General features: G+C 42.6%; 1 protein-coding gene across 4 annotated transcripts in view; it reads right to left on the bottom strand.

Moving 5' to 3' along the window:
- LOC120793850 (transcription factor SOX-6-like) overlaps window positions 1-26931 on the bottom strand; it is a 109371-nt gene that overhangs the window by 3346 nt on the left and 79094 nt on the right. For 3 of the 4 annotated variants that reach the window (XM_040134290.1, XM_040134291.1, XM_040134292.1), the window contains 7 exons: window positions 23375-23495; window positions 22010-22092; window positions 14401-14550; window positions 12185-12359; window positions 10196-10392; window positions 3074-3182; window positions 1683-1853 (listed from right to left, as the gene is read on the bottom strand). In XM_040134290.1, the coding sequence (XP_039990224.1) occupies window positions 1683-1853; window positions 3074-3182; window positions 10196-10392; window positions 12185-12359; window positions 14401-14550; window positions 22010-22092; window positions 23375-23495 (1006 nt within the window). The remainder of the gene's footprint in view (window positions 1-1682; window positions 1854-3073; window positions 3183-10195; window positions 10393-12184; window positions 12360-14400; window positions 14551-22009; window positions 22093-23374; window positions 23496-26931) is intronic. The other variant, XM_040134293.1, reaches the window with a different exon arrangement.

Genomic DNA, 26931 nt, shown 5'->3' with positions numbered 1-26931 from the left:
CTGAGCACAGTTTGTGGTAAAATAGATGAAATTGGCACTGAATCAGTGGATTCTTAAGGTTGAATATTACCATGCGAACAGACACCAGCGAGTCTTTGACCAAGGAGGCTGTTTAAAATCAGGAGTGGATTACACTCTGCTCCCTCTTGGCTCAAGAAGAATGATACATTGTGTACTTATTATTTTCCTCGGTAAGAGGACCATCTGAGCAAGTGGACAGGGCCATTACTGCAGGAACGCGGCACATCTGCGAAGCACTTTGACAGCTGATTATACACACTCCGCCTCGCTCCTCTGTTTATCGAGGTTTATCACAAACTAGTCTTGTACTTTTGTGACTCAGGAAATAGGGACGAGTTTTTCTTAAGCCTGCCACGCACTCCCCAAAGTCCAGCTGTGTTATTATGTTAGAAAGACATGCATTGTACACATGCAGCTATATACACATACATAATTGTCATGTGTATACACATGACTATTGAACAAATAATTTCACTATGATGAAGGAGTTTAAATACAGTATCTCATTTGAAATTAAATTCTGTTTCTGGTATAGTTTTTAAAAGCATTTTGCACAACACAAACCCTCCCTTTATCAAAGCCCGTTCAAAGCTCTCAGTCAATAAAACAGACGCACCTAAGAAAAAGCTATTTGTTCATGTCGCTCTGGAGGAGCATTTACATTCAGCAACCCTCAAGCTCACCGGAGCCCTGCGTTGGACAGTGGAAGTCTTAAGAACGTTTCACGAACAACCGTTATGCTCAGCACCGTGTGAATGGCTATCTGTGTCGAGGAGGTTAGTATCAACACGGCTGCTTTTTAACTGAATGCATCCATCACACTAGTCAGGCTGACACAGTGGAGCTCTGTGTGTGGAGTGTTCCAGTTTGAAAAACACTAGTCCTTCTTATAGTCCGGAGAATATTGGTAAGAAACCCTGGGAACTGTAGAAAATAGAGGCAGAGTAACCTAATGAGCGGAGAGGCTGACCTTGAGAAAAATTCATAGGTTTGAGGGCCATTAAATGTCAGATGCACGGTGTCTTTGAACGAGATAACAGAAGGATGCAAAACCACTTTTGCGGCCACAAATTGATTTTTCTTCATTAATTATGAGCGTGCATCTGTGTACAGCATAAAAAGCTCACTGAATTTTTTTTTTTTTTAATCCAATTTTCACCCAAAACCCAAAAAAACCACAAATTTTTCAGAAGATTTTATGTCCCCATCCGTCCAAAAGGCGATGAGTTCATGCTGGGAAAAGATATTGTCGCAGTTTACGGAATAATGAGGTCCGTTTGTGGCAAGAACACCTCGCAAAGTGCTTCAAGTAACAAAAAGTCAGGAGAAAAATGGGAGGAACATGCAAACGAGCTGCTGATTATGTGTCCGCGTTCTTCTATTAAGTAAAGAAAGCAAATAATTAAATCCAAAATTGAAATACTCTCAATAACCAAAACAGACATAGACAATTTTAAACCAAAAATACTTCACCACTTCACCATAACTGCGTATTAGCTAGATATTGTCACAAGGAGGGATAAAAAAGGGGATTCTTCCGAAAGCGGCACTTTAATGTTGGGAGTGTAAAAAAAAATAGAAGGTTCATGCCTGGGATTCGTGGTTCAGGTTAAGCGCCGAGTGCTCTTTCTCCTGTCAAACAGAAATCTGTAAAATCTCACCGAGGATCTTGCTGATGTTGGAGTTGTGCATGTCGGGGAAGGTCTGCAGGATCTTCCTCCGCTCGTCTTTGGCCCACACCATGAAGGCGTTCATGGGCCTCTTGATGTGGGGCTCGTTGTTGTTCCTGCCCCGAGCCTCCCTGAACACTCGCGCCTCTGTGATATTACTCCCTGTGGGACACAAAGAAATGACATTTACTGTATGGCCGTCGTTGAACACATTCATCTTCCACACTGTCACACTTTAAGTGCACAAAACAGCACTAATAAGGATTAGCTCTTCCTGTTTGTTTCTTCACTCCTGAGGCCCCCCTTTGCCTCCTTGTAAGAGGATGTATAACAAAAGTCCGATGGGGGTCTTGCCAGGATGCCCTCAACCTCCTCACACAAACAGATAGTATCTCAATGCCTATGCTCCCGTGTTTACTCGTCTGACTCTAAACTAAACCAAGATGAGCACTCCTCCACCCCTCATTGCCTGTAAACAGTGGTGCTTTATGAGAAACAGGTGGGTTGGGAAAAAACAGACTTTAGCACCGAGTCAGTTTCCTTACACTACACTGAGAGAAACTCATAGTGATTGTATTTCAAGCAATTTTATGTATCTGCTTAACTGTATGGAATACACAGTATATGAAGCCAATTCTTCTTATCATTCATTCAAACTTTGAGAATTCTTATTCGCAGTAAAACTTCATCAGCCATTAACTACAACAGACTTGCTGCCTGTCTTTGCCTGCTTTTGTTTGCATACTTGTACTGGGTGGGATCTTGTGTCACAAACACTCGCTGGGGAAAAAAGGAGGAGAATTCATCCTCTTGTCATGTATTTGCAGGAATAATAACAGTGTAAAATTTTTCAAGAGTGTAAAACGATGACATTGAGCACTCTGTTTAGCTGTTGAGGGTGTCCTTTACCGTAGCTTCCTGAGGAGCACAATAAATATTTTTATTTGCTGAATACCTGTATGTTCCTGCTCTCTGGCAGATGCCTTCTACTTCATTGAAGCTCTGAGATATGAGGCTCCCAGAAGTAGGGCCCCTTCTATGCGGGGCCAACAGAGTTAAGGTTTACTGGTATTAATTTAGTCTGAACAGGATGAAACTGCTCCTAACTTAGACTCTGCTTCTCAAAACTCCAGCAACTCTTTTTTACATCCCTCTAGTCTTCCATTTTCTATCCTGTTTTTTTTTTTTTGTGTGTACTTTTCTCAATTATCAAGGGTGTACGCAACCTAAAATGCTGATTGCAAGAGTCAGAACAGTGTCCAAAAATAACCAAATCCAACAAATCAAGAAAAGAATCCAAGAAAATGAGGATAAAAGGGAAGAAAATTAAGGCAAAAAAACAAACAAGAAAACCCAGAGAGATAGGCAGTGGAAGTACATACCATCCAGATCTTCCGGTCTCGTCAGGTCAATGACTCGATGGACCATCTTCCCAGCTTCCTCCCCGAGCTTCCCCAGGTGCTGGCTCAGCGTCTCATAGTGCAGCCGCTCCTGCAGTGCAAGAAAAGGTTTGAAGGATTATTCAAGGCAAGCTGCGAATTTGACGCGACTGCTTGAGAAATGTGAATTGAGCTGCCGAAAAGTAAATTCTTTGAGCTTCCTTTCAACAAGTTTTCAGTTCTTCTTATTCGGTTCTTATAATTGATCCAGACATTATTATTGAATGTCTGGATCAGGCTGCCCGGCATCTTTTAAACTGGGTCACTAGGGATGACTTTGCTGGTAATGACAATAAAACTAAACGCTGGCATGGAGGAGCTTTCAGGACACAGCATTCAGAATTGACCAGTTTATTTTGCTGCAGCAGTGCTTCTTCTTTTTTGTCTTTTTTCTTTTTTCTTTTTTTTTACAGTGTCTGAGGCAAATGAGTCATCATGTTGGTTATGCGATAAACTAATAGACAAGTCATAGCTGCTTCAAAGCTGTGCTAATCATCGGTGTCTTCCCGAACCCTCCCATCATCCTGCGCTCCATTTCTGTGTTTCTGTCTTCTTGCCTGCCACTCCACTTCTGAGACAAATAGCTTCTACAAGCAGCCTGCCTTGGGGCCTTCCAGCTAAAATTACCCCACCACACTCCCAAACTGTGGTGGAAAACATTGAACCCTCCGCACAGCTACCGCACATCCACGGTCCTCCTCTACTCTCTTCTCCTCTCCCCCTCTTCTTCTCCTCTGCCCTCCCTCCCTGCCTCCCTCCCTTCCTCCCTCTCAGCTCTCCTCCTTTTTCTGGTGACAGAGGCATTTTGTTTGACGCAAGGAATGGTTGCCGGGTGAAGTCATGCCGCGGTAGCCGCTGGCAGAGTTGGTGGAACTTAGGGGCCAGTGTGTATGTGCGTGTGTTTGTGTGTGTGTGTGTGTGTGTGTGTGTGTGTGTGTTTATAGATGAGGAGTCGACGCGGGCCAATGTCAGCACTACAGCAGGGCTGTAATCAGGCCCACCACAGAACATGTGCCTGGGCAGTGCCATGCTCACCGCAGGAAGCAACCGCCTAACAAAGGACTAAAGAAAAGAGAGAAAGAGGGAATGACAGAATGAGACAGAGGGAGCAAAAGAAAAAAGGAAGAGGAGTTGAATGGAAAACTAGTCCAGAGACAAGAATAAGGTCTCGAGTCCACTGAGAAGACCTTTTTAAGCTTGTGGTGCTAAACAATAGCCTGGGGAAAGCAGTCTCTGCTCATGATGGTGATTTCAGACTTCTGCAAGTGAGTCAAAGTTTGGTGCTCTATTGCGAGAAGTTGTCGTAGGTTTAATTTGTAGTTCTCATGATGATGCTAAACATGACTACTTTGCAAAATTCTGCATAGATGCTCCGTAGCAATACGGAGCATAATTTTTATGTTAGAGGCATATGAATACTGCTGGTAAATGGGAAGAGACCAGTGGAAAACTAATACAAAGTAGTGTTAGGGTTTTGGAAAATGGACTAGGACAGTATCAATAGAGGTGGACTGATCCAAACTACAGATTAACAGCAGACCGGGTCAAAATTTGCAAATATTCCCTGCGGTTGGTCTACTTTGGTCTACTTGAAAGTTCTTGTGGCAAATGCAATAAGGAGCTGTCTTTGCTTTGTTTAGTCAAGATTGAAATAGGTTTGGCTTGTGCGCCTGCTGGTTTGATACTGGACCGCTGCCTCTTGGAGCAGCATTATAGACTTTTTTTTTTTTAAACTTTTTTTGACTGTGACTCCATTTGTATTGCGTACACTGTTGGATTATGTTCCTCCTCTTCATCACAAAAGGACTACCTGGCACTACTGTATCCGAATGGCTTTGACACAGTAAAATCCACCATTCCCATGTCTGATATTACATTACTATTTAACCCAGGTCTGAATTGGAGCAAGAAGAGCACTTGGAAATAAACAAGTTGACTAACCAAGGACTAAATTAATTAAACATTATGAAGGACATGTGCAGGGGCAGAGATAAATGAAACCAGGCAGAAGATTCAGAATGTGGACAAATTAAAAAAATATTAAGTTAAATTACCAAAACAGTAGAAAAGAGGAACATTTACTTTAATCTGTACAAACAAGTACCACAGAAACAGATCACATCTGTGCCACTACAGTATTTTTAACACACTATTCCTTTCACTGGGTCTGGAGCCCGGTATTGCTGCTGAATGTATATTTCTAAATTTAAGAGACACCCGACTCGTTTTGTTCCGCCTGGTCTCTCCTTGTCTTGGCGTTTGCGTCTCTCCACTGTTGCTAGGGCAACTCTCTAAACTTCGCTGTTTTTTTTAAAATCCACACCGTATTGAGCTCATTACCACAGTTACAACTCGCCTACCGCCAGCACGGCCTGCCTCCAACTGACCCGCAACCGTTTACTGTCTCCTCCCGGACCAATCAAGTTTGGCAACCTCCTCAGTCCCCCCTCCCGGCCTTCCCTCTCTCCTCCTATTTTCTTCATCTTCCTTTCTCTCTTTCCTTCTCCAGACTTCGCTGTGTGCCGATAGAGCTGTCAGTCAGCCCTGTTCTGTTTTTTTTTTTCCTCCTCCCCTCCTTCTCCTTTTCACCATTCCTCCTATTCATAGCCCTTCACACCCCACCACCAGTACACCACCAGCCCTCCACCCTTTGAGGCTCCGATCCTAAAGAAGTAGACACTCAACAGTCTATTTGCAGGTGCCAGACTCAGCTTTGTAGTATACATTATTATAATGTATATCATTCAGGCTTCAAATACAGCAACATTACGTCGACCTTTAATCAAGACTTGGAACCATCTGAGCTGTCGGTTTCACAGGCTCGCTTCCTACAAAGACCTAACTCCCCAGCGGAGCCAATATAAACTTCTATACAACCATTTCCTCCCTCCTCTTCTCCTTCCAGATTTATTCTGCTCCTCCAACAGAAACTGCAAGCATGCTGACCGACTGTATTCAACAGGGTACGGACAAAAGACACTTCTCTATAATGGGCCACATTAAATTAAAGACTCTAAATTTAGAGATCTGGTCAATTTTAAAACTGTACGTTAAGAGAAATGCTTCCTCGAAGTATACAGACCTTAGTTTGAGGGGAATGTGAATGTTCAAGAAACAAAGTATGAGGTCTACAGAGTAATTTGTAGAAATTACTCTAAAGTTTTTTGGTAACTTTAAAATTTCTTGCAAACTGTCTAAACTTCAACCCCGCTTCTCTGTAGCTGCTGAAGGATCTGCTGACAGCTTTAGATGAAGAAATCCGGTTTTTGTGCACACCAAAAAAAAAAAAAAATCCATATGCCCCCATCATTCAGTACTTTTGATTAAGAATCAGCTGTTGAGTGATTGTGTGCATGACCAGCCTCATCCAAAGTGGGAAAACAGATCAATAAAAAAAAAAAAAGCCAAAACTGTTCCTTATTATGTGGCTTATAAATTTACCTGCGCTCAGTCTGTCATCACCCGCCATGTTCAACTCCTCTGGGAGCAGGAACAGTAGCCCCTCGTGGTTAAAAGCAGTATATTATTTTTCATTCGCATTTCATGCAAACTTCACCAATCCCCTATGCAAAAGTGTCAAGCTTTTAAGAAAGCTTACCCCGCAGATTTAGAATTTCTACGTTATCACTTTCTATTCTAATGAACTAGAGTGAAGAATCTACCGGGGATACATGGTTGATTTTGATGTTTTCATCCAAGACATGTAAGCTGAGTAACGTTCCAACCTCTCAGAAACTTGATGTTTTCCTTTAAGTGGGTTTAGGGAGTGTTTTGTGGCTGTTTAGATGAAAAAAGTGCACAGTCTTTTGCGCGCACACACATAAACACACACACAGACACATACATACATGCACACACCCACACAGTCATACACAGTGACTATTTCAGTGAGCTTTGGCAGCCGCAGGCCAGCTGGAAGCAACGTAAGCGTAAGGTGATACTCAACAATGCCACTAACTGGCCAGGCCTCTCGTCTGTACACCAGCTATAATGACATTAACATGGCCAAGGCCAATGCAGAGCCAGGACACACACACACACACACACACACACACACACACACACAAACACACATACACACACACAAAGGAGCCCAGGATCACTTTCAGTTCTTAGAGAAATGTCTGTCGTCTTTGCTTGAGATGAACGCTGTGGGACAAAAATATACTGACAGAAAGCAAAATAAACACAAACAAACACTCAGACGTCACCGCGACGACTCGTTTTGAGCCGATTCAGCGTAGGCAATAAATATCTCAACGTTCAACATTACACTGTGATACCATTTACAGCAGTTGTCTCATTCCCTCCAAAGAAGCTGAATATGCTGTGTTAGTATAATGTCATAAAACAAAAAGGCTTGGGCACAGCTTCAAAGTTTCAAAGGGGAGGATTTGAGTAACAAATTTATTCATTGAACAGAAAACAACACACAAATCCAAGGTAAAGAAAAAGAGTTGGTCTCGTTGCCTCCCGAGGTGGAACGGGTGAGTCACACTCTCAGTATCCAGCAAGTTCCATCCATGAATTGTTTAAGACAGAGCAAAGCCTTTGAGAGCTTTAGAAAAAAAAAAACACACACATACACACACAAAAAAAACTCTTCCATCCCAAAGAAAAAATTATGTATTTAAAGCTAAGAGAAAGAGTCTTTGAGCTGCTGTTGTTAGGTAACGAATAACAAACTGACAACAAACACCAAGGCCTGCTGTCGTCTTCAAACCGGAAACAATTACTTTGAGACTTTCCAAATGAGCTTTTTATTAGGAGGCATGGAGCTATAAACCAAATTACTGCATAGCTTTGGTTTTGTTCTTATAAAGTTGGAAAATACGGAGCTCGAGGAGTACGTAGCGCAGTCCCTACAATACACTCACCTTAATCTGTGATAATTTCAAAGTTCACTTTTTGCAAAAAGCTCTTTTAAGCACAAACTTATTCGGGAACATTGCTGGGTTATTTGCCGGACCTGCGGTAGACAACTCACATTAAATCTTAATAAACAATTTATTAGTATAGGCTGTTGTATAATTTATATTTATGAGCTTCTCGGTGTTTACTAGTATAATGACTTATAAAAAAAATCAACTTGGGACTGAGGATAAGTACAGCAGAGATATATTTTTGCCAGATTTTGGATGTTTTCCTCCTGAAGATGCAAGGCAAACAAATCCAAAAAATTCAAAACAGCCTATCCTTGGAGTGCACCAATCATGACCTACTTGGGGTTGGTGGGTTCAGAGTCTCCACCCCTAAAATATTCATGAGTTCCTCTCCTCCTCCTTCTCCTCATCCTTGCAAGCAACATGGGATCAATTGCGCAGGAGAGCTGGTCTAATCATGTTCCCTATTTTACTGAATGTCTCATCCTTGGAATCTGTGACTAGCTGATCAGACTGATTGAAGATGTTCTGGCATATGGATTTCCCTCTGGATATGAGATCCTGGTACAAAGGCCCTGTCTCGTTCAGCCCAGGGGGGAGAGATGAGCTGGGGGAAGAGGTGAGCATGGAGGGGGGAGGTCTGTTCCCTGAGAAAGGCCCTTTAATTGGGCTAAAACCCTGAGGCCGGGATCCCCCTTCCAGGGCAATGAAGAGCTGGACTCTATTATATACACACACACACACACACACACACACATACACGCACAATGGCACACACACACACACACACACACACACACACACACACACACACACACACACACACACACACACACTAATGTTAACACCATCTCCTCTCCAAAAAAACACCCACTCAGTCTCAGTCAAGGCAGGCACACAAACACACTAACACGCCAAAACCATCACTTGTCATTGGCCCAGCTGCTCCCTCTTCAAAGCTGTTGGCTTCTGGGTGGCCGTGGAGATGAGAGGAGAAAAGAGAAGTTCTCAAGAACTGCAGCCCGAGCCAAATGACACCAAATATCATCCGTGGATATTCTTCAGACCCATGCACGAGCAGAGCAGAAATCTTGAACAGCCAGCCAATGAAATACTGGATAAAATATGACACAAGAGCAAGGAGGCTGGAGATCTACAGAGGTGTGTGTGTGAAGGAGTAAGAGAGAATATTACGTGGATCCGAATGCTCTATAGGGATAAATGCAAAAGAAATTTTCTCCCTTCTCTCCTCACCACATTACTCTGCATGCTCTGTTAGAAGAAGTGCTCGAGTGTTTTACTGAGGGTAAAGCTGTGACACCACATTGTAAAAATACTCTTTTACAAGTAAAAGCACTAATCAATGCATTCAAAAATATGCAGAAAGAGTGTACTGCCAAATAGACGCTTTAGTATATGGGACGGAGAGGAAGGTCATATATACTTCCCTACAAAAAGTAAAAAGTCTTTTTCGAATTTATAACCTCAGCATCTTGCACCCTACCAGGCTGAATCAGAATTTTAGGAATAGTTTCTATTGTTTATACGACATTTTGTTGTGTACCTTTATTTTGAAACATCTGCGTTCAAGATACAGCTTCCTTTAAAGGAAGGTCAATAAAAACCCTGATGGAGGACCTGTGTCAAGTGTGCTACTCTTAAGAGTGAGTCAGCATTGCTGAAGTTATTTCTGCACAATCAAGTAAAAGAACAAAATTATCATCGAGGACACTCAGAGTGCTAAATTATTATTACAGAGACATTAATTTGTAAACAGCATTTTGCAGTTTTACCTGGTCCAGGTGGAGCTACTTTTAACTTTTTTAAATACACTGTTGATTATTTTAATCCATAACATGGATCCTATTTTTTAAAGCTAATCATAAGTATGTATATCTGAAACTGCGAAGTAAATAGTAACTATGGATGTTCATTATTCAAGTGCCAGTACCTCAAATTGTCCGTCGTAAAGTAATTGGGTAAATGTACGTGGTGTGAGTCAAATGTATGTCGTTACATTTGTGTAGTGTGTGTGGGTGTGCGCATGCAGACCCATGAGTGTTTCAATGAGAATTCTTTCTTCGAATGAAAGAAAATGCCTTTGAAAACTGCATTTAGACCATTTGACTCTTATAGACCTTATCAGTGAAGTTTGTCTGTGCACCTGTCTTTCCCCTCTAACCTTGTTGCCGTTGTTGAGGCTCATGCTGCTGAGGGCGGACAGTTTGGCCTCCAGACTCTGGTGTCCTGACTGCTGCTGCTGTTGGTGGAGCTGCTCCCTCTGGATCTGCTCTCTCATGCTCCTGGCCTCTTGGATAGCCTTCATCACTGCGTCCTGGTCCCCAAACAGCGCTGTGGAGTTGAGGCTGGATAGGATGTCTGGGAGGGGGAGGACGGGATAGGAGAGAGGGAAAACTGTGTGTCACTTCGGCTGACATGACAGGAAAGCAGAGGTCTCAATACGTGGTTTGATTAGATTGGACTCACAATAACCTGGCAACATAACCAACAACTGTCCTCATATTCTGATTCAAATGTTGCTAAATTCTGATGGGACATCACTTTTTTCAGAGTCCTGACCACTACAAAAATTAGCGACAAGAGGACAGAGAAAAACATAAACAAATAAATCTCATAAGTTTTTCCAATTTTTGCAGGAAATTCATCTTTCCATAACCTTAACCAAGCAGTTTTTAAGGTATGGGGACTGATGGAAAAGAAAGTCACGTTATGTTATTAAGTGACTCGTTTCTTCTGAATCTCTATGCCTTCTTTGCAAAGCAAGCACCAGAAAATAGTTCTCAAGCTTCATGCCATCACAAATAACCTGTTAGAAAATACAGTATCTGGCACAATTATAAAATAGTTCAGCATTTGAACTATGCTTTTATTCTCCAAGTCTGCAGTTCTCAAAGAGCTCATCTGCATAGCCGCTGGTTTTTAAATTCTGATTTGCAAGTATTTTTTATTTGTCAGTTTTAGTAAACCAGAGGGTTTTCAGTCAGATGCTGTTGAACCATAACTCTAGACCCTGAGCAATCCACTTTGTTGCTTGTGTTTGATTCCATGCTCCTTCATAAACACTATCAAGCTTTGAAAACAAAGTGTAAGTGCTGAAAACCAAAGATTCAAAATGGCTGCATCCCAATTTCTGTTATAATAAAATTTAAACATCGGTATAAAAAGATTTTTCCAATCTCTTATCGGGCCAAATTGTTGCTCAGGTTGTTTTCCAGTCCACTTGTGTCTAAACATGACAGAATTTCCTCCCCCTTGTTTATGTGCTTCACACTTTTGAAGCCGATTCACATTTGAAGAATAAGAAAAAAAAAATAAAATAAAAGGATGCAAAGTTTCCGTCGCCCTCCTCATTTAATTAGCAGACAAGTAGGAAGCACCGTATGCTTGGGTGGCCATTAAAATGGGCAAAAAATAACTTTGCAGGGAATACAAGCGACGCGTCCTCAAAGCCACTCCAGAAGAGCTGGTGAAATTGTTTTCTGGGGGGATATAATGAGAGGGTTTTAGATTGGCCTTAATAACAGATAGCAGAGGTAGGGGCATAAAAGGTCTAGCGCGGGCAGACAATGATGTGAGGAAGCTCTTAAAAACCAAATAACGTGTGCTGGGTTTCACTGCTTCCGCTGCTGGGGTTTTCATTGGGGCTAAATACAGGGCTTTGGACTCCTGTAAAACACAAACACACGCACAAAAATACACACACACAGGTCTCCTCGTGGGGTTGAGGTGTCTGCAGTCTATCAGGCGCATGCAATGCTGCTTGGTTTGTCTGTGTGTGGCGGGCAGGAGGGAGGTGTCTTGGGTGGGTGATGTTTTTGTTTTTCCGGTTGGAGGGAAGAGCAGTTTTACACTGGAGTGAGGACGTGTTTGCTCTGGATGGATGTACAGTACAGATGTGAACAATACAGTGGTGTATGAGTGTATAAGCGTTTGGTGTGTGAGAGAGCATGTATGTGTAGAGTGCGTCAGTGTTTCCCCTCAGCATTTTGGCCTGGCATGGTGAAGCAGCATTCAGACCCTGTGATTCTTATTGAACATGACAGTAACGCCAATGCTAATGTACGTCTTTTAGGCAGAGTGGCCCACCCTGTCTACCCAGTGGTATAGGGAAACACTGGTGTTAAAGTGCATGTACGTGTTTGTTACCTACCGAGAGAGGTGTTCCTGCCCATGTTGGGGATGGGGCTGGGGATGCGGCCCTTGCCCATGCCCGTAGGGCTGGTTTTGTTCCCGGAGAACAGACTCTGTGTTGGGGACGTCGGGGAGCGAAGAGCCTCTGTCTTGGGTCTGGCTGAGAGGTTCAATGGCTGTGTGGATCCCTCCTCCTGTTAGAAGAACCGATGTAACAGTGTTAATGGAAATCTATCAAAATGTTACTGAAAGAAGCCATTTTAACAAGTGATGGATCACTAAATTTGTTTGCTTTTGTGTGTGAGTGTGTGGCATTAGTATGCGGTCCTGTTTATAATTCATTGCCACTGAGAACTGATAATACCCTGTGGAGCTGGCCACTAGTATCCTCATTTTTGGTTAGTATCTCATGTATGGATACAGGGACGAGTGAGTGCATGACACACAGTCCTGCCAATGGCATGCAACAGGATGCATGAATATAAACATTGTAGGTTTCATTTCTTCCAAAGATCGGCTTTGAGAATGTTTTAGTAGGGAATCCTCTCAGGATCCCTTACATTCATTCCGTGACCCTGTGTGGGTGTCAGGACCCCGAGGCTGGGAAACATGGGCTTACAGCAAATATTTCTCCCAAAATCTACTTTTAGAGAGTCATTACTCTAACCTCCAGCCGTTGGCTTGAAAGGTGGCTGTGAAACTTAGTTTCAATTGGTCGCTTCGTTAACAGACAACAGCACATTCAGTCTGTTGAAATTAATTTACATTGGATTGGTAACAGTGACATGTTTTCTAGAAAGAAAAAAAGATATCAAAACATCCATAGGAACTTCTCACTCCTGCAACATTATCCATCCATGTACACAGTATGTTCAAAGTAATCGTTAATTCACCAGTATCTCTATTACTAAATACACTACGTCCGGAAAAGCTTTCAGTCATATAAAGTGTGATATAGACGCTGTGTATACAGCAATATTTTGGTGAACCTAAATGTGTCTGTTGTGAAAATGGGTTACCGTTGGAAGTGACCGAATTCAAGCTGACCACGGCCACTGATTTTCAATTTTGTCCAAAGTTTCCCTTGAAGTGCTTTCAGTGCTTTGATGCTCCTACTGACCGATCAGGATTTTTTGCCCCTCAGTTAATGAATTCCACAACTAACTTCTGTGACCTTGACAGGGAAAAAAGAGTTGGTGTGCACCTTCTTATTTAAACAATGGCGCCTTTGTTTGTGCAATTGCTCTATTTCCAGTCAAAGGTGCATGACCACATTGATCCACGTAAGGAATCCCTGGAAAAAGGAAAAGTAGTGACAAGAAGTAAACTCTTGCCCGTTAACACAGACTGTTGCTCTTGTGTTGGCAGCAAATGGTTAATGAACGTGGAGCTACTTTGGAGCTGAGCTTCAGCTGAAGGAGGTGTTGAGAAGGGAAGGAGTTTAGGACGACCTGGTGGAGGGAGGGAAGGGAGGTTAGGCTGCGGGTGGCATGCCAAAGTGGGGGATGGGCTGAGCATATGTGGGGGTTAGCAGAGGGTGGGGATATTGGAGGAGATTGGAGGGCACAGAACTACTGTTTGAGTGTGGTGAGCTCTGACGCCGGTCTATTGTGACGCCGGTTGCAGCTGTGCCCCACACACACACATGGCTTCCATTACTGCCTCGTCGTCGAGTAAGGATGAGGCATACGCTCTCTCCAGTGAAGGGGTCTGGGCTCCTGCCAAACAGCAGCATGCACCAGTGTCAGTTTGTGTATTTGCTCGTGTGAATCGGTGTGCGACTTAAGTAAGCTGTTTCTAATTGACGGTGAAGAGTACGGGGCCATGCGCAGATCCGTGCTTAAAAAACTTCCAGATTTCCAACCTCCCTCTCAGCTTTACTTGCACTCATCATCATCATCATCATCATTATCATTTTCCTTGTATGTTTTCCTATCGTTCATAATCTGAACTCACTCTTTCCTTTGTCCTATTATATCGTCTCACCTCAGGGAAAATTTTTCTGTATATATCCCTTGTACATTTGCTTAATTTGTTGTTAGTTGCTTTTTTCTTCAATGCAGTCCAACTTTCTCCATGTCCTGTTGTCTTTGCTGACTGCTTATTAGAACATCAACCTGTTTCCTGATCACAAATGTGTCCACATAGCTCTTGCATATCCTGCTGAATCACTTAAACAGCTCCGTGATTCGACATGAACCATTTTACAAAAACCATTTGCAGTGATGGGCTCACCTTAATCTGAGTGACAGGACTGGATGCTCGCTTCTCGCTCTTCAGGGCAGAGGGGGAAAGAGGACCAGAGGAGTTGGGAGCTTGCGGGAGGGGAGCCATCTTGGCTCCTGGTGAGATCTGCATGCTTGCCAGTTGGGCTGCATACAGCTGCTGCATACAGAGAAGAAACCAGCAAAACCGACAGGCTATTAACATTGCTCGCCAGCAGCTAGTCAGTGGCTTTCCTCTTTCATTCTCTCTCCTCTCTTCTTCTATGGGTGTGCGTCTGAGCCAAACACACACAGAACTCATATGGAAACAGATGTGCATGTACACACACACATACGTGCACATACGCACACAATCACACGCACACAAACACACGCACGCACGCACACACACACACACACACACACACACACACACACACACACACACACACACACACGCACACAAACAGACGCACACACACACAGACACACACACACACACACACACCTAGATCTGAATTTGACCGCAGTGTCCCCACACAAATGGAAGATTTGTTTGTGGGGGCAAGTATCTATCAGGCAGGCATTCCAGCAAAACATTTTCATTTTGAATTATCTACAATCCATCTCTGACAGTTATTCTTTCAACAGATGCTGGGAGCAGCTTGTACATCAATTTGCATCTAGAAATAAATCCAGATAATAGCTAAAGAAACTTCTGAATACTTTGCTTGAATCCTCTTTAAGTTTAATACTGACTATTGACATAATGGGATATCTATTACTCAGTTCTGCAAAAAATATGAGAGTGAACAGTAAGTAATGAAATAAGCTTTTCAGACAATGCCTGGCTCGGTATTGCTAAGAATAAGAGGCTGGTTTCCTTTATTTTTCATGTAACAATGTGAACCACAGTGGAAAAAAAGCCACATGGACCTTTTTTGATATCCTGGCAGTTTAACCTTTTTTTTAAGTCTTGGCTTTTCAGCACGGCTTAAATGGTAATAGTCAAATAAAATCAAATCAAATTAGAACTACAAACAAAACTTTATGAGTCCCAAAAACACTTGAGAACAATCTTGTCACATTTGGTTAGTCGTTGCATTACGAGTTCAGACAATTGAGTTTCTTCACTAACTTTAATCCAAAACAAAGAAAATAGTGTGCAATCACATTTAAATAGGTGTAGTCATATTACAGTTAAGTCTTGGGCATGTGAATCAATTGAAAAACACTTGAAAATAGTATAAAAATAATAGAAAACTTAAAAAAGAAGACTTGGAAAGTATAAGCCATCTGCCCTCTGGGTTGAGATGAGAACATTAAATGTAGCAAAAAAAAACTGTACCGATTTTCCATCCAAGGTACTTAACAAAAATCAAAGAATCAAATACTCGGCCCACAGTCCTGGGTCTTCTAAATCAAAGCTAGCTGGCCAGACAAACCGCTGCCTGAAACCACTGTCAACCCCTGTCTAAATGCATTGGAGTGTGAGTGCTGGAGTATCAAAGAGCCTGTCCTCAGGAAAACCACCCAGACGTGGCTGGCCTTCACTTAAGACTCCCTCCTCTCTTTCTTTTCTACTTTCCTACTTTCCTCTCATTTTTCATTGCTCTCACCTCATCTATACTCTCCCCCTCCTTCTATGTTTCTGTCTTTCCTTTGTCCTCCTCTCTTTTGATCTCCCTCTGACTCGCTTCCTTTTTCTTCTGTCTCTCAGTTTTGTTCCAGAGTCATTCTTCATATCTTCTCCCCCATCTCCATTTCCATTTCTGTTTCTTTCTCTCTCTCTCTCTCTCTCTCTCTGTTTTTACTCTCTGCCCCCTCAGCCTAAAAGGCCCCCAGTGTTGTGAGATCTGATTTCCCTGTAGTCAAAACTGCAAAGCGTCCTGGGACCAGAGATCCAAAAGCAAAGAGAGTGAAAAAGAGAGCGAGAGGGATAGAGAGGGTTGCGCTGCAGACACACGAGACCACCGTCGCTTCACCGCTGAAGCACCAGGCTCAGCGGTCGGGGCCAGAGAAATTGGCTGGCCCTCTTTCCACTTCTCTCGGAGCGATATTAAACACAAACAGAAGGGGCCTCGCCGTAGAAACAAAGCCCTGATGTCACGCCGCTTATTTTCCTTGGAAGGCACCGTGAGCGCCCGGGCCAACCCCTGGCGATATGAGATCCCCGTAAGAATGTGCCTTGAATGGCTGGTGGTGAGGCCTCTCGCGTCAATCAAGACGACCACAGAGTTACTTCTGGTGATGCCTGATATTCTTACAGCTCTGAGGGGAGCAGGAGCTTGGGCACACACACGAGTCTTTGAGGTAAAACACACAGTTGAGATCTCACACCCGCGCCTGCACAAACACACACACACACAGACTGGGTATTTTTGTGCAAACACACCCACGGCTATTGTGCTGTTAGCAGCGATTCCGTCAGCAAAGACAAGGGAACTGTTGAACAAACAGAAGGCTGAAAATAAGAGCTTTTACCTATTTTTTTCCCTCTGTTTCTTAAAGACACTCGGAGATTGATTGGTGACTGGGGAAAGCAATGTGCAGCGTAAACAACCCCTACTAAGAGTGCTTGCCATTCAGTCAATCCCCAAGGGGAGACAATGCCGCAATTTCCTAAATTACAAATTGACGAAGTGGGCCAGTACAATCTGACTGGCCTTTGGCTGTTAGTGCTAATTTGACTGAAATCCAAATGATTAGTCTGTCATTTTTGATCCTCCTGATCACCAGCAGGGTTTTTGAAATAGCCTTGGCCTACTTTGGTGTAATCCCTAAGAAAGCAAAGAGAAGGTGATGTTGTTGTGGTCTGGGTGTGGGCAGCACTGTCTGGACCATGTATTGTAGCCTGCCAACAGCCTCCTGTGTGCTCAGACCAGCCTGTCCCATTAAGCCTGAGTGGAGAATCCCTTTAGCTGGCCTCTTTTAGTGTTGAGCTGCTATCGATCTCAGGATTACACAAAACAAATGAGGTTTTGTCTTTTTCAGCAGGTTTGCAGGGGAGGAGGAAGAGGAAGAGGGTGAAATAGATCGACTGCCACTAAGCTGGCCCACACAGAGGATGGAGGGTGAATGTTGTACTGGGTAAGCTGTGTCCAAGACACTGAAAAAGATACACAGAGGAGAAGGCTGCATAAAGACAACCATTATCTCATTTCCAGTTCTTTCTTTTCTTGGAGCGAATGCTCAGTTTTTTAAGTCAAGAAAAACCAAATCTGATTGCCTTCCAATCATTGTCCTCTTTTTATGATGAAGAAAGCCATTCTGGCCTAATTAGTGTATGTTGGCAATGAGGACAGAAACCCTGACTCTGGGGCACAAAAGTTTGATCCTCACCTTTGTCTCCATGCCTTAGACACAGAAAAAGAAAGTGGCGGAACACAGAGACAGACAGTGAGAGATGTCTTATGATTTCAACAAGAATGTCTGCTAAGCAACTGTATTTCCCTCGCATTAGCCGCGCACAAAGGGGGCCTTTCTTCAGCAGGAATCCACTGTTTGTGAAGGGGTCTACTCCGAGGCTCTGGAAACAATTGGCCTGATCAAGTTCCCACGCCGATAGCACGACATTTGTTCTATCAAAATTGTTAGGTCAGGTCATGATGGGTCATGCACAATGGGGCAGCTATTGCCAAGTATCTCTGTTATCCTCCTTTTCATTTGATTTTGTTTTCTTCAGTTGATTAAGGCATAAACCAATTAAATTATCAACTCTTGCAGAGACTTTCTGAACCTTTACTGCTTTGTCCAGTGATTTTGAGAAACGGCAGCTTGTGCAGGTTCATTTTCACTGCTTGAGAATATGCTCTTTCTGTATGCCACTTTATGCCTGCTTGACCATCAGTGCCAGCCAGCTGTCTGAAAGAGTCCCTACAGGGCTCAACATTAAAACATCTGGAGCAGTCTGGCTACAACATCTGTCCATCCTGTACTGAGCACAGATCTGGCATAAAAGGGTCTGATACCAGCTGGTGTGTACTTGACTGCAGTATGCAGCAGAGGAGATTGCTAAAATAGAACTAACACGGCATAAATGTGTATTTACAATGCTTTTTTATAGAGTAATGCACAATTTCACACACTGGAGTTTAGGCCATTGTGAAGTGAAGTGTAACTGAGACTAATAAAAAATACTTAAAAACAGACAAGATCTCACTGTGTGTACTGGACTGCCATGCCAGGACATTACAGTAGGGCCTTGTTTAAATCCCCGTTGACTGACTCACCAAAAAGGCACAGTCATTTGCTATAAACACACTCCATTGATTACGAATTATGGTCAACAACTCATTGATGATTGCAACTACAAAAAATTAAAGTTTACCTCACCCTGTAATACACACTCCTTATTGCGTTCTGAAAGTGCTTGTCCTTCACACGTCACCAGCATAGCAAGAAACAGACAGCACAGAGTCAAGGGGCCAAGCCAAGGCCCAAGGCAAAGGCTCGAGACAGTTTTCATGCAAGAAAAAGAAGTGATGAGTAAAGACAAAAGAAGTTAGCAGAGGTATGCTAGTGAGGCTCCGGGTGAAAAAAACATCCACTCTCAATCATTGTGAGAAAACGGGTTTTCAATGCTGTCGTTGTGCCTCACCTCTCAAAGGCAGAGCCCATAAAGAAAGCAGAGCCAGAGCGGAGAAAGAAAGAGAGAGAGAGAGAGAGAGAGCCGCTGTGGCACTACAGCGTAACCGCAATGGCTACATGCAGGCCAAAGGGCTTAAGATAGTGCAGGATGAAGAGAAATAAATGTTTCTGTTCTGCTCATCAGATTTGTTATATTTGTCACACCAGGATCACATTAGTTCAGGGTTTCCTACAGCATTTCATAGCAGATCTGGAAATAAAGAAACGATAACACTCAGATACACGAGCAGAGGTGCTACATCACACAGCAAAGCCAATGCCTGCGATGAGTTAGGCTACCTTTTGGACAACTATACGGTAACTAAATTGATCGTGAGACGATATGCGTCAGGAGCTGTCAGACTCGACCCTGCTGTCACATTGTACATGGTAATTAATCAAAGCAATATGCTCCAACGTTGGGAGATGTGAAGGCAAATGGCTAAATTATTTAAAAAAAAACAAAAAAAACAAGCAGCTCGCATACACAGCAAAGGCACTCGAAATGATGCAACCCATGTAGTATGAGGGGTCAAGGTGACGTGTCAAAATGATGCTAAATCATATCGGGGTCAAAAAAGTAGGTATTTAACGGAAGGCTGTTGGACTGGAGAGCAGTACACTACGCAGGTGATTTTATTGTGTCCATCCCATCGAAATGCTCTACTATTTGTTGCAACACTGCAAGCGCTACTGCACCATAGTACAAAAACTGCTGCCGGTACATTTCTGAGATGAAGATACACAACTAAACAAGTACAACTCGCAAATCTCGTCATGATTGCTTTTGGCGTAGGCATTGTTGTCAAAACAATGTCCAAACATGTGCTGGAAGCCAGCGCCTCCGTCTCACAAAAATTCCTTAGATAATCACCCTTTTTTTTTTTTCTCTCAGACACACTTCCCCATGCTCTCTGTCTTCCTCCTTTTCCCAGTCTCCTACTCGATTTCAGCCGACGCCGTGATGAGAGGCTTCCTCTTTCATTCAGGTTCCTCTCTGCCTCTAATTCTCCATGTCTAAGGCGGTGTTTAAATGTGAATGAGTTTGCATCTCCGACATTATTCATCCTCTTACCTCTCACTCACCGTATGGCTCTTTTGATAATTTCAAAGCCAAGAGGGGAGATAGGCTGCGCCAAGACTCCCATCCCCTCAGCGCAACACAGCGCTCTGCTAAGTCAATAGCCGCTAATGAGGGCCCCGATAAGCAAAAACCACAATACAAATTGAATAAACTGAGATAAGGATTCTTCCAACATCCAAAAGCCATTGCTACGGTAATGACTGGCATGATAGAGCAATATTGTTTGCCAGTGAAAAAGCTTTTGAGGGCTTTTGTTCTTTCCTCTGATAGTAGGTACAGCAGGAGGGGTGATGGAGTCGTGTTGTGAAATTCCAAACCGCCTTGTAAAGAGTAAAGATTTCATTTTTCTTTTCTTCTATTTTGTTTCACTTTTTTTTTTTTTTTTTCTTTGCAAATATGTTCTATGATAACCATTATGGATAAATTCTATCCTCCAACCACAGGTGTCAAGCAGCAATAAAATATTTGATGAATTGCCCGGGCCAGGTGTTGTGCTGGTGGGGCGGAATTCCTCTGTGATTCATCATAACAGCTTTTGTTCAACACAGCTGACAAGCAGCAGATAAGCAGACTAGCATGTTAACGTCAGCCTATAGAGTTTCATCTTTAACCAATGCGTCATGCTGTTTCATTGGAAAAAGTTAACTCTGTGCCATTTTACCCGTTTTATCTAGTTAGTTTAATTTTTCCTTTAGCTGTATTATTGTAGCTGAGCATGTGCCAATCACACAGTTTGGCCTTCCTTTCTTTGATTTTCCGTTGTTGAAGTCGGACCCTCTGTCATTGACGCTGGCTAATTGAACTGTGCGGCCATAATGGCTACCACTTTTTCCTTTTTTTTTATTGCAACTGTTGCCTGAGGTGCTTCCCAGGTAAAAGCCACCAGTCATGCTTCATGGTAGCCTCGGCCTCTAGATCCCACAGGCAAAATAGAAAAGGTTTCATGCAGCACGTATACATTAAATCACTATTGTGCTGTTTGAGTCAGCAAAGGATAGGGAGGATTAAGAAGTCTTTTATTTTATGAAACTATTGCTATTTTTCCCCCACTTGAACTCAGGGTGGGGTTAGAATGAATTCAGTTTGCCAATGTTCCTTATCTTGACTGTCTTTCCTATTTATCATCCCACTTCTGTACAACTGTCTCGGGTCCTGGCCTGCTGGTTACACCCTCAGGATTAGAGTCATATGTACTTTGTACATGTGTACAAACTGTCGCTCTTATAGCTTTGTCTTTGTTCCCGCTGCTGTTCCGAAACTTCGTCTCTGCAGCAGATGTTTATTTGGTTGTGAAACGCTCTCAAGTTATCAGAAGATATATTGAAGAGGCACTTCTTTAGTTTGCTTTGCTGGCCTTAACTCTGACAGTCTCCAACTCCTAAATTATATTATCACTTTTCTTTTCTTTTTTTTTACAACAAAATGAGAACAAAAGCGTAAGGTTGACAAAACATTTCCTTTTGTTTTGGTTTAAGGAAAACTATTTCGGCTCCACTAAGAGTTATGTCTTTGACAACAAAAGCAATTTGTGGTTGTATTCATGACTAAATGTGAAGCTGGTTTTGCCAAAAAGATTAAAAAGTCACTAATTTACTGAGTACAAAGCTTTCATGAGCTGTGAAGTGAATCCAGGTGAAACTGCAGCATATCTCACACACAAAATAGACACATGCCGAAAAAATCCACACCCTTACTTTTCACCACTTCATTGTCAAACTGTCTTTTTCTGGTCTTGTTTGAAACGTGATCCTTTTGTGGTAGGAAGACATTACTCACTCTTTTTGTGCAATTTCATTTAAAGGGTCAGTTCACGCCATATATATATGAATCCTCTAGTGGCATCTATACATTCAAAGAGTTTTGGTTTTCTTAAGATGCAGTGCTGATTCTGATGACATTTCAGGAGACCAGGTGTTTTTTGTCTTACCTGTAGTTGTAACGGGCTGAGTCCAGATGCCGCTGCAGCTGCCATTGTAGATGGAATGAACTGCATGGGGTAATTCTCACCTGCTGAACAACGAAAACAACACATATTGTTGAGCGAGCTGGGGGCAGATTACTGCACAAGAACTAACCTGTTTTTTTTACCGTCAGCCAGCCTCTGTCTGTCTGTCGCTCTATCTCGCTCTTTGTCTCCTTCCTTGTTCCCCTCATGTTTTTATTCATGTCAAATGAGACACGAAGGGTCACAAGTATTTTATTCGAAGGTTAATAATGATAAAGTTCAAATCCAGAGCTCCCTCGTTGGGATGCACTCATAAACTCATATATGAGTACCGTGTATAACCCCTACTGTTTGTCCCTAAAAGGCTTTCCATGTCCAAGCCTTTGTTGAAAACAGGCCAAAGTGAACAATAATGGCTTTTTAATCCTTTCCTTCATTTCTGCCTTCCCTTGCACCCTCGTGGGAACGTATGCTCACGCAGTAGGAATAAACATGGATTATTTTGTATGAAGTATGGCGGGGTCAGTGCTGTGCGACGTCAGGCAGGCACCTGGAGGAATGCATGGAAGAAAGGAATGTGTGAAGGACGAGGAGAGAGCAGGAGAGCAGGTGGTACAGAGGATCCTGCAGTACCAAGACTGTACTTGAAGTGTCTGTTTCTGTGCGTTGGTGTGTCTTCAAGGGTGAACGTTTCAGCCTTGTGGTCTGCTGAAACGTGCAACATTCCCACCTTCCTTTGTGTTTTGTGTGTGTTTTTGGGAATGCATGTGATTTGTCTGTCTGCATCACAATCAGGTGTCCATTGTTGGGTCAGTGAGTACCAGGACAACATGCTTGAGAGTGTCTGCATGTGCGTGTGTGTGTTTGCGCGTGTGTGTGTGTGCGTGTGAATGTGTGTGTGTGTGGGTGGGTGTGTGTGAGAAAGTGTGAAATTCCATGTTGCAGATGTGTTGTGCAACTGACATGTTTTCAGCATGCCATAAAAGAGACATTCCAGTCCTAGCTGTATCCGATGTATTGTAGACGTGAAAAAGCAGGGCTTGTAAATCTCTCCGCTCATTTCCAGAACATTCCTCACCTGACACACCTCATTAACATAGACTGGGATCCCAGTGTTTGTGTGCATGTGTGTCTGTCTAAGAGGGAGACAGAGAGAGAGAGAGAGAGAGAACCTGCTGTTTCTTTTCTAGTTGACAAGAGAGTCAAAGGGATTTTGTTTGAGGGGGGTGAATGTTTATCAAGAAAACATACATTTCCTTAACACTCACCGGTGTGTAGTCTGTCTTGGGCAATTGTTCGCTGTGCATATGTGTTTGTGTGTGTGTGACTGCATGCGTGTGTGTGTACCTGGCTTGTAGGACATGCCCGGTGGGAAGAGGAAGCCTTGCTGTGCAGCAGCGGCAGCAGCCAAGGACCGCTGGTCGTGAGGAAACACTGGGATCATCAGAGGAGGCATGTGACCCTGGACCTGAGAGAGAGACAGACAGAATCATGGAGAGAGAGAAAGAGACATGTTTGCAGTCTTTATGTAAGACGTGTCACAAAAATGGGGAAGGGTAAAGGAAAAAGCCTTCGACGCACACACAACTGCTCCTATCTACACAAATGCGGCAAAGGTGCACAACAAACACACACACACACACACACACACACACACACACACACACACACACACACACACACACACACACACACACACACACACACACATGAACATCACAAAAACACTAGCAACAGCAAAGCAGAGACAAAAAAGACAAAACCAGTTAAAAAAAAACAGGGTGAAAAATGGAAAATGCCTATGGAAAAAATTGAAGGATGGAAAGGTGGAAAAGAAGGACTGTCAGATAATGAGATAAAAGAAATAGAGAAAAGATGGAGGAGGAAAAGAAAGCAAAAGACTTAAGGAAAGTCAAAAAGAGAAAAGAAGGAAAGAAGCAAAGAGGAAAGAAAGAATAATTGAAAAGGAAAAATGAATGAAAAGTGAATAGACATAAAGAGGGAAAGATAAGAAAATTCAAGGGGAGTAAAGAGAAAAGGAAAAATGAATGAAGGAGGCAAAGAGAAAAAAATTATAATGAAGATGGCAAGAAAATAGAGAAGGAACCAGACAAGAAAGAATGAAGACAGAAACATAATAAAGTACAAAAATTTACACACACGCATGAACTAAACCATTGAATGACTCAAAGAATTAAATAATCAGCAGGGTTGAAGAGATGAAGTTAAAGAGCAGAGACCAAACAACAAATAAAGATGGACATTCTTGAGAGACAAGTGTAAAAATGTGAAGCAAACTGCCTTTAAAAACAACAGAGGGGCTAACAGCTGCCTTTCATGTCGGCTTGAAAGACTCTTAAAAACTGTGGGTTCCAATGAGTTAAGGCGCTTTGGGCTTGAACCGAAGAGAGCATATCAAAGATGAGCCTGCGGGAATCTATTAAGGCTGGCTGTCTTAACCGGCAGACTGCCTCACTCTCTTCCCTTCCATCTCTCTCTTCATCTCGCCCTCTTCTCTCCTTTTCTGTAGCTTTTCCCGTGTTGTAAAAATTGTTTGTCTCTCTCTCATTCTGTCTCTCTTCTGCTCTCTGCTTGCTGTTTTCTCTCTTCTCGTTCGTTAAGTTCCCGTCTGAAATTTGGGCAGTTGTTTCAGATGTTCAAAAGGTGTTAAAGTTTTTAAAAATTAAATGCAAATGAGGTGGTGCTTTGGTGTTTTGGGTTAAAGAGAGGACACACTGTCAGCTGACAAAACTCTCACTTTTCAAATTAATTATATAGAAAAATGTAATAGATAACGTTAGTATGTTTAGTAAAGTTATGTAACTGTTGGAACTACAACCGTCTATCGCTTCCTCCTCCCCGGTCTCCCTTTTTCCTGTTGTGTCTCTTGCACTTTAGCTTTGCATTTTGTTTATGTTTCAGACTAGTTAAGATTAATCTCTCACTTCCTGCTCTGTGTTTTATCCATTCTGAGGAGCCGACCAAATGTTACCGCTTCAGAAAAAGCTTCTCTAAACCTCTGGATTGTTCAGTTCTTCAGTCCTCTTTCTTTCTTTATCCACTCCTTATTTCTCCTCGTCTGAGATGAACGCTGGTTGACACCTCCCTCCTTCTCTCTCCATTTCCTTCCTCCGTTCAATGCCGTCTACCTCCATTCATCTCCTTTACTACCAATTCATTAACCACATGCTCCCCCTCCCACTGTCCTCCTGGGACAGTTCATCATTAGTGCCCAAATTTATGCATTCAGCGTGCTGTGCGGTTACAGTATTTCTCTGCATTTGTACTGCGTTGCTGAATTAGTTGAGGAAGATGACCGTCGTCTGGGATGTTCATGGTTTGCGTGAGGCAGGGTGAAAGGGTTTGTGATAGGGAGGTTCAAAGAGCATGACTAAATAGGGAGAGAAAGATGAACGGGACCTTGACTTGTGCGTGTTTGCCGAGGGGCTGAAATAATTGGTTGATCAACAAGAAGATCAACAGAAAATTAATTACAATAATTAATCGTGTAAAGCATTTAGCAAGCAAAAAGCATTTGCTGATTCCAGCTTCTCAAATGTGAGGATTTAAATCACTGTAAATTGAGTATCTTTGGGTTTTGGACTGTTGGTCGGACAAAACAAGCAACTTAAAGATTTGCCTTTGCGGTCTGGGAACTTGCGATGGGCTTTTTTTCATTATTTTTTGACATTCGATAGATGTTTGATAAAACATAAGTGACAGATCCGAAAACACAATTGCAATCCTAGTGTGCAACCCAGTCAGAAAACAGAACCTCAATATCAGACGATCTCTAGGAAACTCCACAATCACACTCAGTGACAACTTCTTTAAATGTCCGGTTTCAACATCTTTCTATATTTCTTCCATTCATACAATATTCTCTCTTGGAAATTACAGTACGGTTATCTAAAGCTGCCTGGTTTAGGTAAGAGAAACATCAAGATCATTGTTAAATATTTCAAAAAGCCAGATGTAGATGTTTAGGCTTTTTATTAAGTGCAGATTTCCATCTACTGCCGCTACCTCCACGTTCCTATATTTCAAGGGCTACAGTAAATCAAACGATGCAAGACATTCTGTGTGTTCGACACTTACTGGATATAAATCATGTAACCACAAACTTACCCAGTATGAATACAACTGTTTTTATGTTCTGTCCTTGTGAGAACAAATTTGATGTTTCTTTCTTTTTTGGGAGGAGGGGGAGGCTGATATTTTGTGAAATCAAATTATTGGACTGTAGTTTTAGATTGTGGCTAAAAAAAAAAAAAAAAAAAAAAAAAAACTAATGCAATAAACTGAAATCCCTCAAAAAAAAAAAAAAAAAAAAACATGTGTAAGTGTACCCATGGTCTTGTCTTGTACTTCTGTCTTTATGAGGACCAATCAGAGTTTTGGTCCTTAAGGGTCTGGTTTTGGACGTTTTTAGAAATTTTGGTTTGTCTCCACTTCATTAAAGGGCTGTTTGAGGCTTATGACTTGGTTTTAGGGTCAAGTTTAAAATTAGGGTTGTGACGTGTGCTCATGTCTCTGCCCACAACGACGCATAAAACATACGTATCATCCACAGTTTGCTTTGTTCGGTGAGCGTGCAGTCACACATGCTCATCACCTGACCAGCTCTTCAAACAACATTGTTTAGGTCATGCTCCTTAAAAGCCAGATAGTTCGGGATGCCCTCATCACACACACACAGACACACAATGGAAGTTTACAGCACTTTTGGGGCATTCCCATATAGACACACAGACAAATGTCCTGACGTCTTGTGACATGCCGAAAAGAGAATGAAGAGAGAAGAAAAACGAGTCTGTGTCCGAATGGCTAAAAGAAAGAAGAAGAAGAGAGAAGGGGTGTGGGGTGGGGGTTATAGAGTGGGACAAAATGCTCCCATTCATTGT

This window comes from Xiphias gladius, chromosome 8, assembly GCF_016859285.1.
Source record: "Xiphias gladius isolate SHS-SW01 ecotype Sanya breed wild chromosome 8, ASM1685928v1, whole genome shotgun sequence".
Lineage (NCBI taxonomy): Eukaryota > Metazoa > Chordata > Actinopteri > Istiophoriformes > Xiphiidae > Xiphias > Xiphias gladius.
The sequence above is the reverse complement of the archived record's forward strand: the minus strand, read 5'-3'. Positions and strand labels throughout refer to the sequence as shown.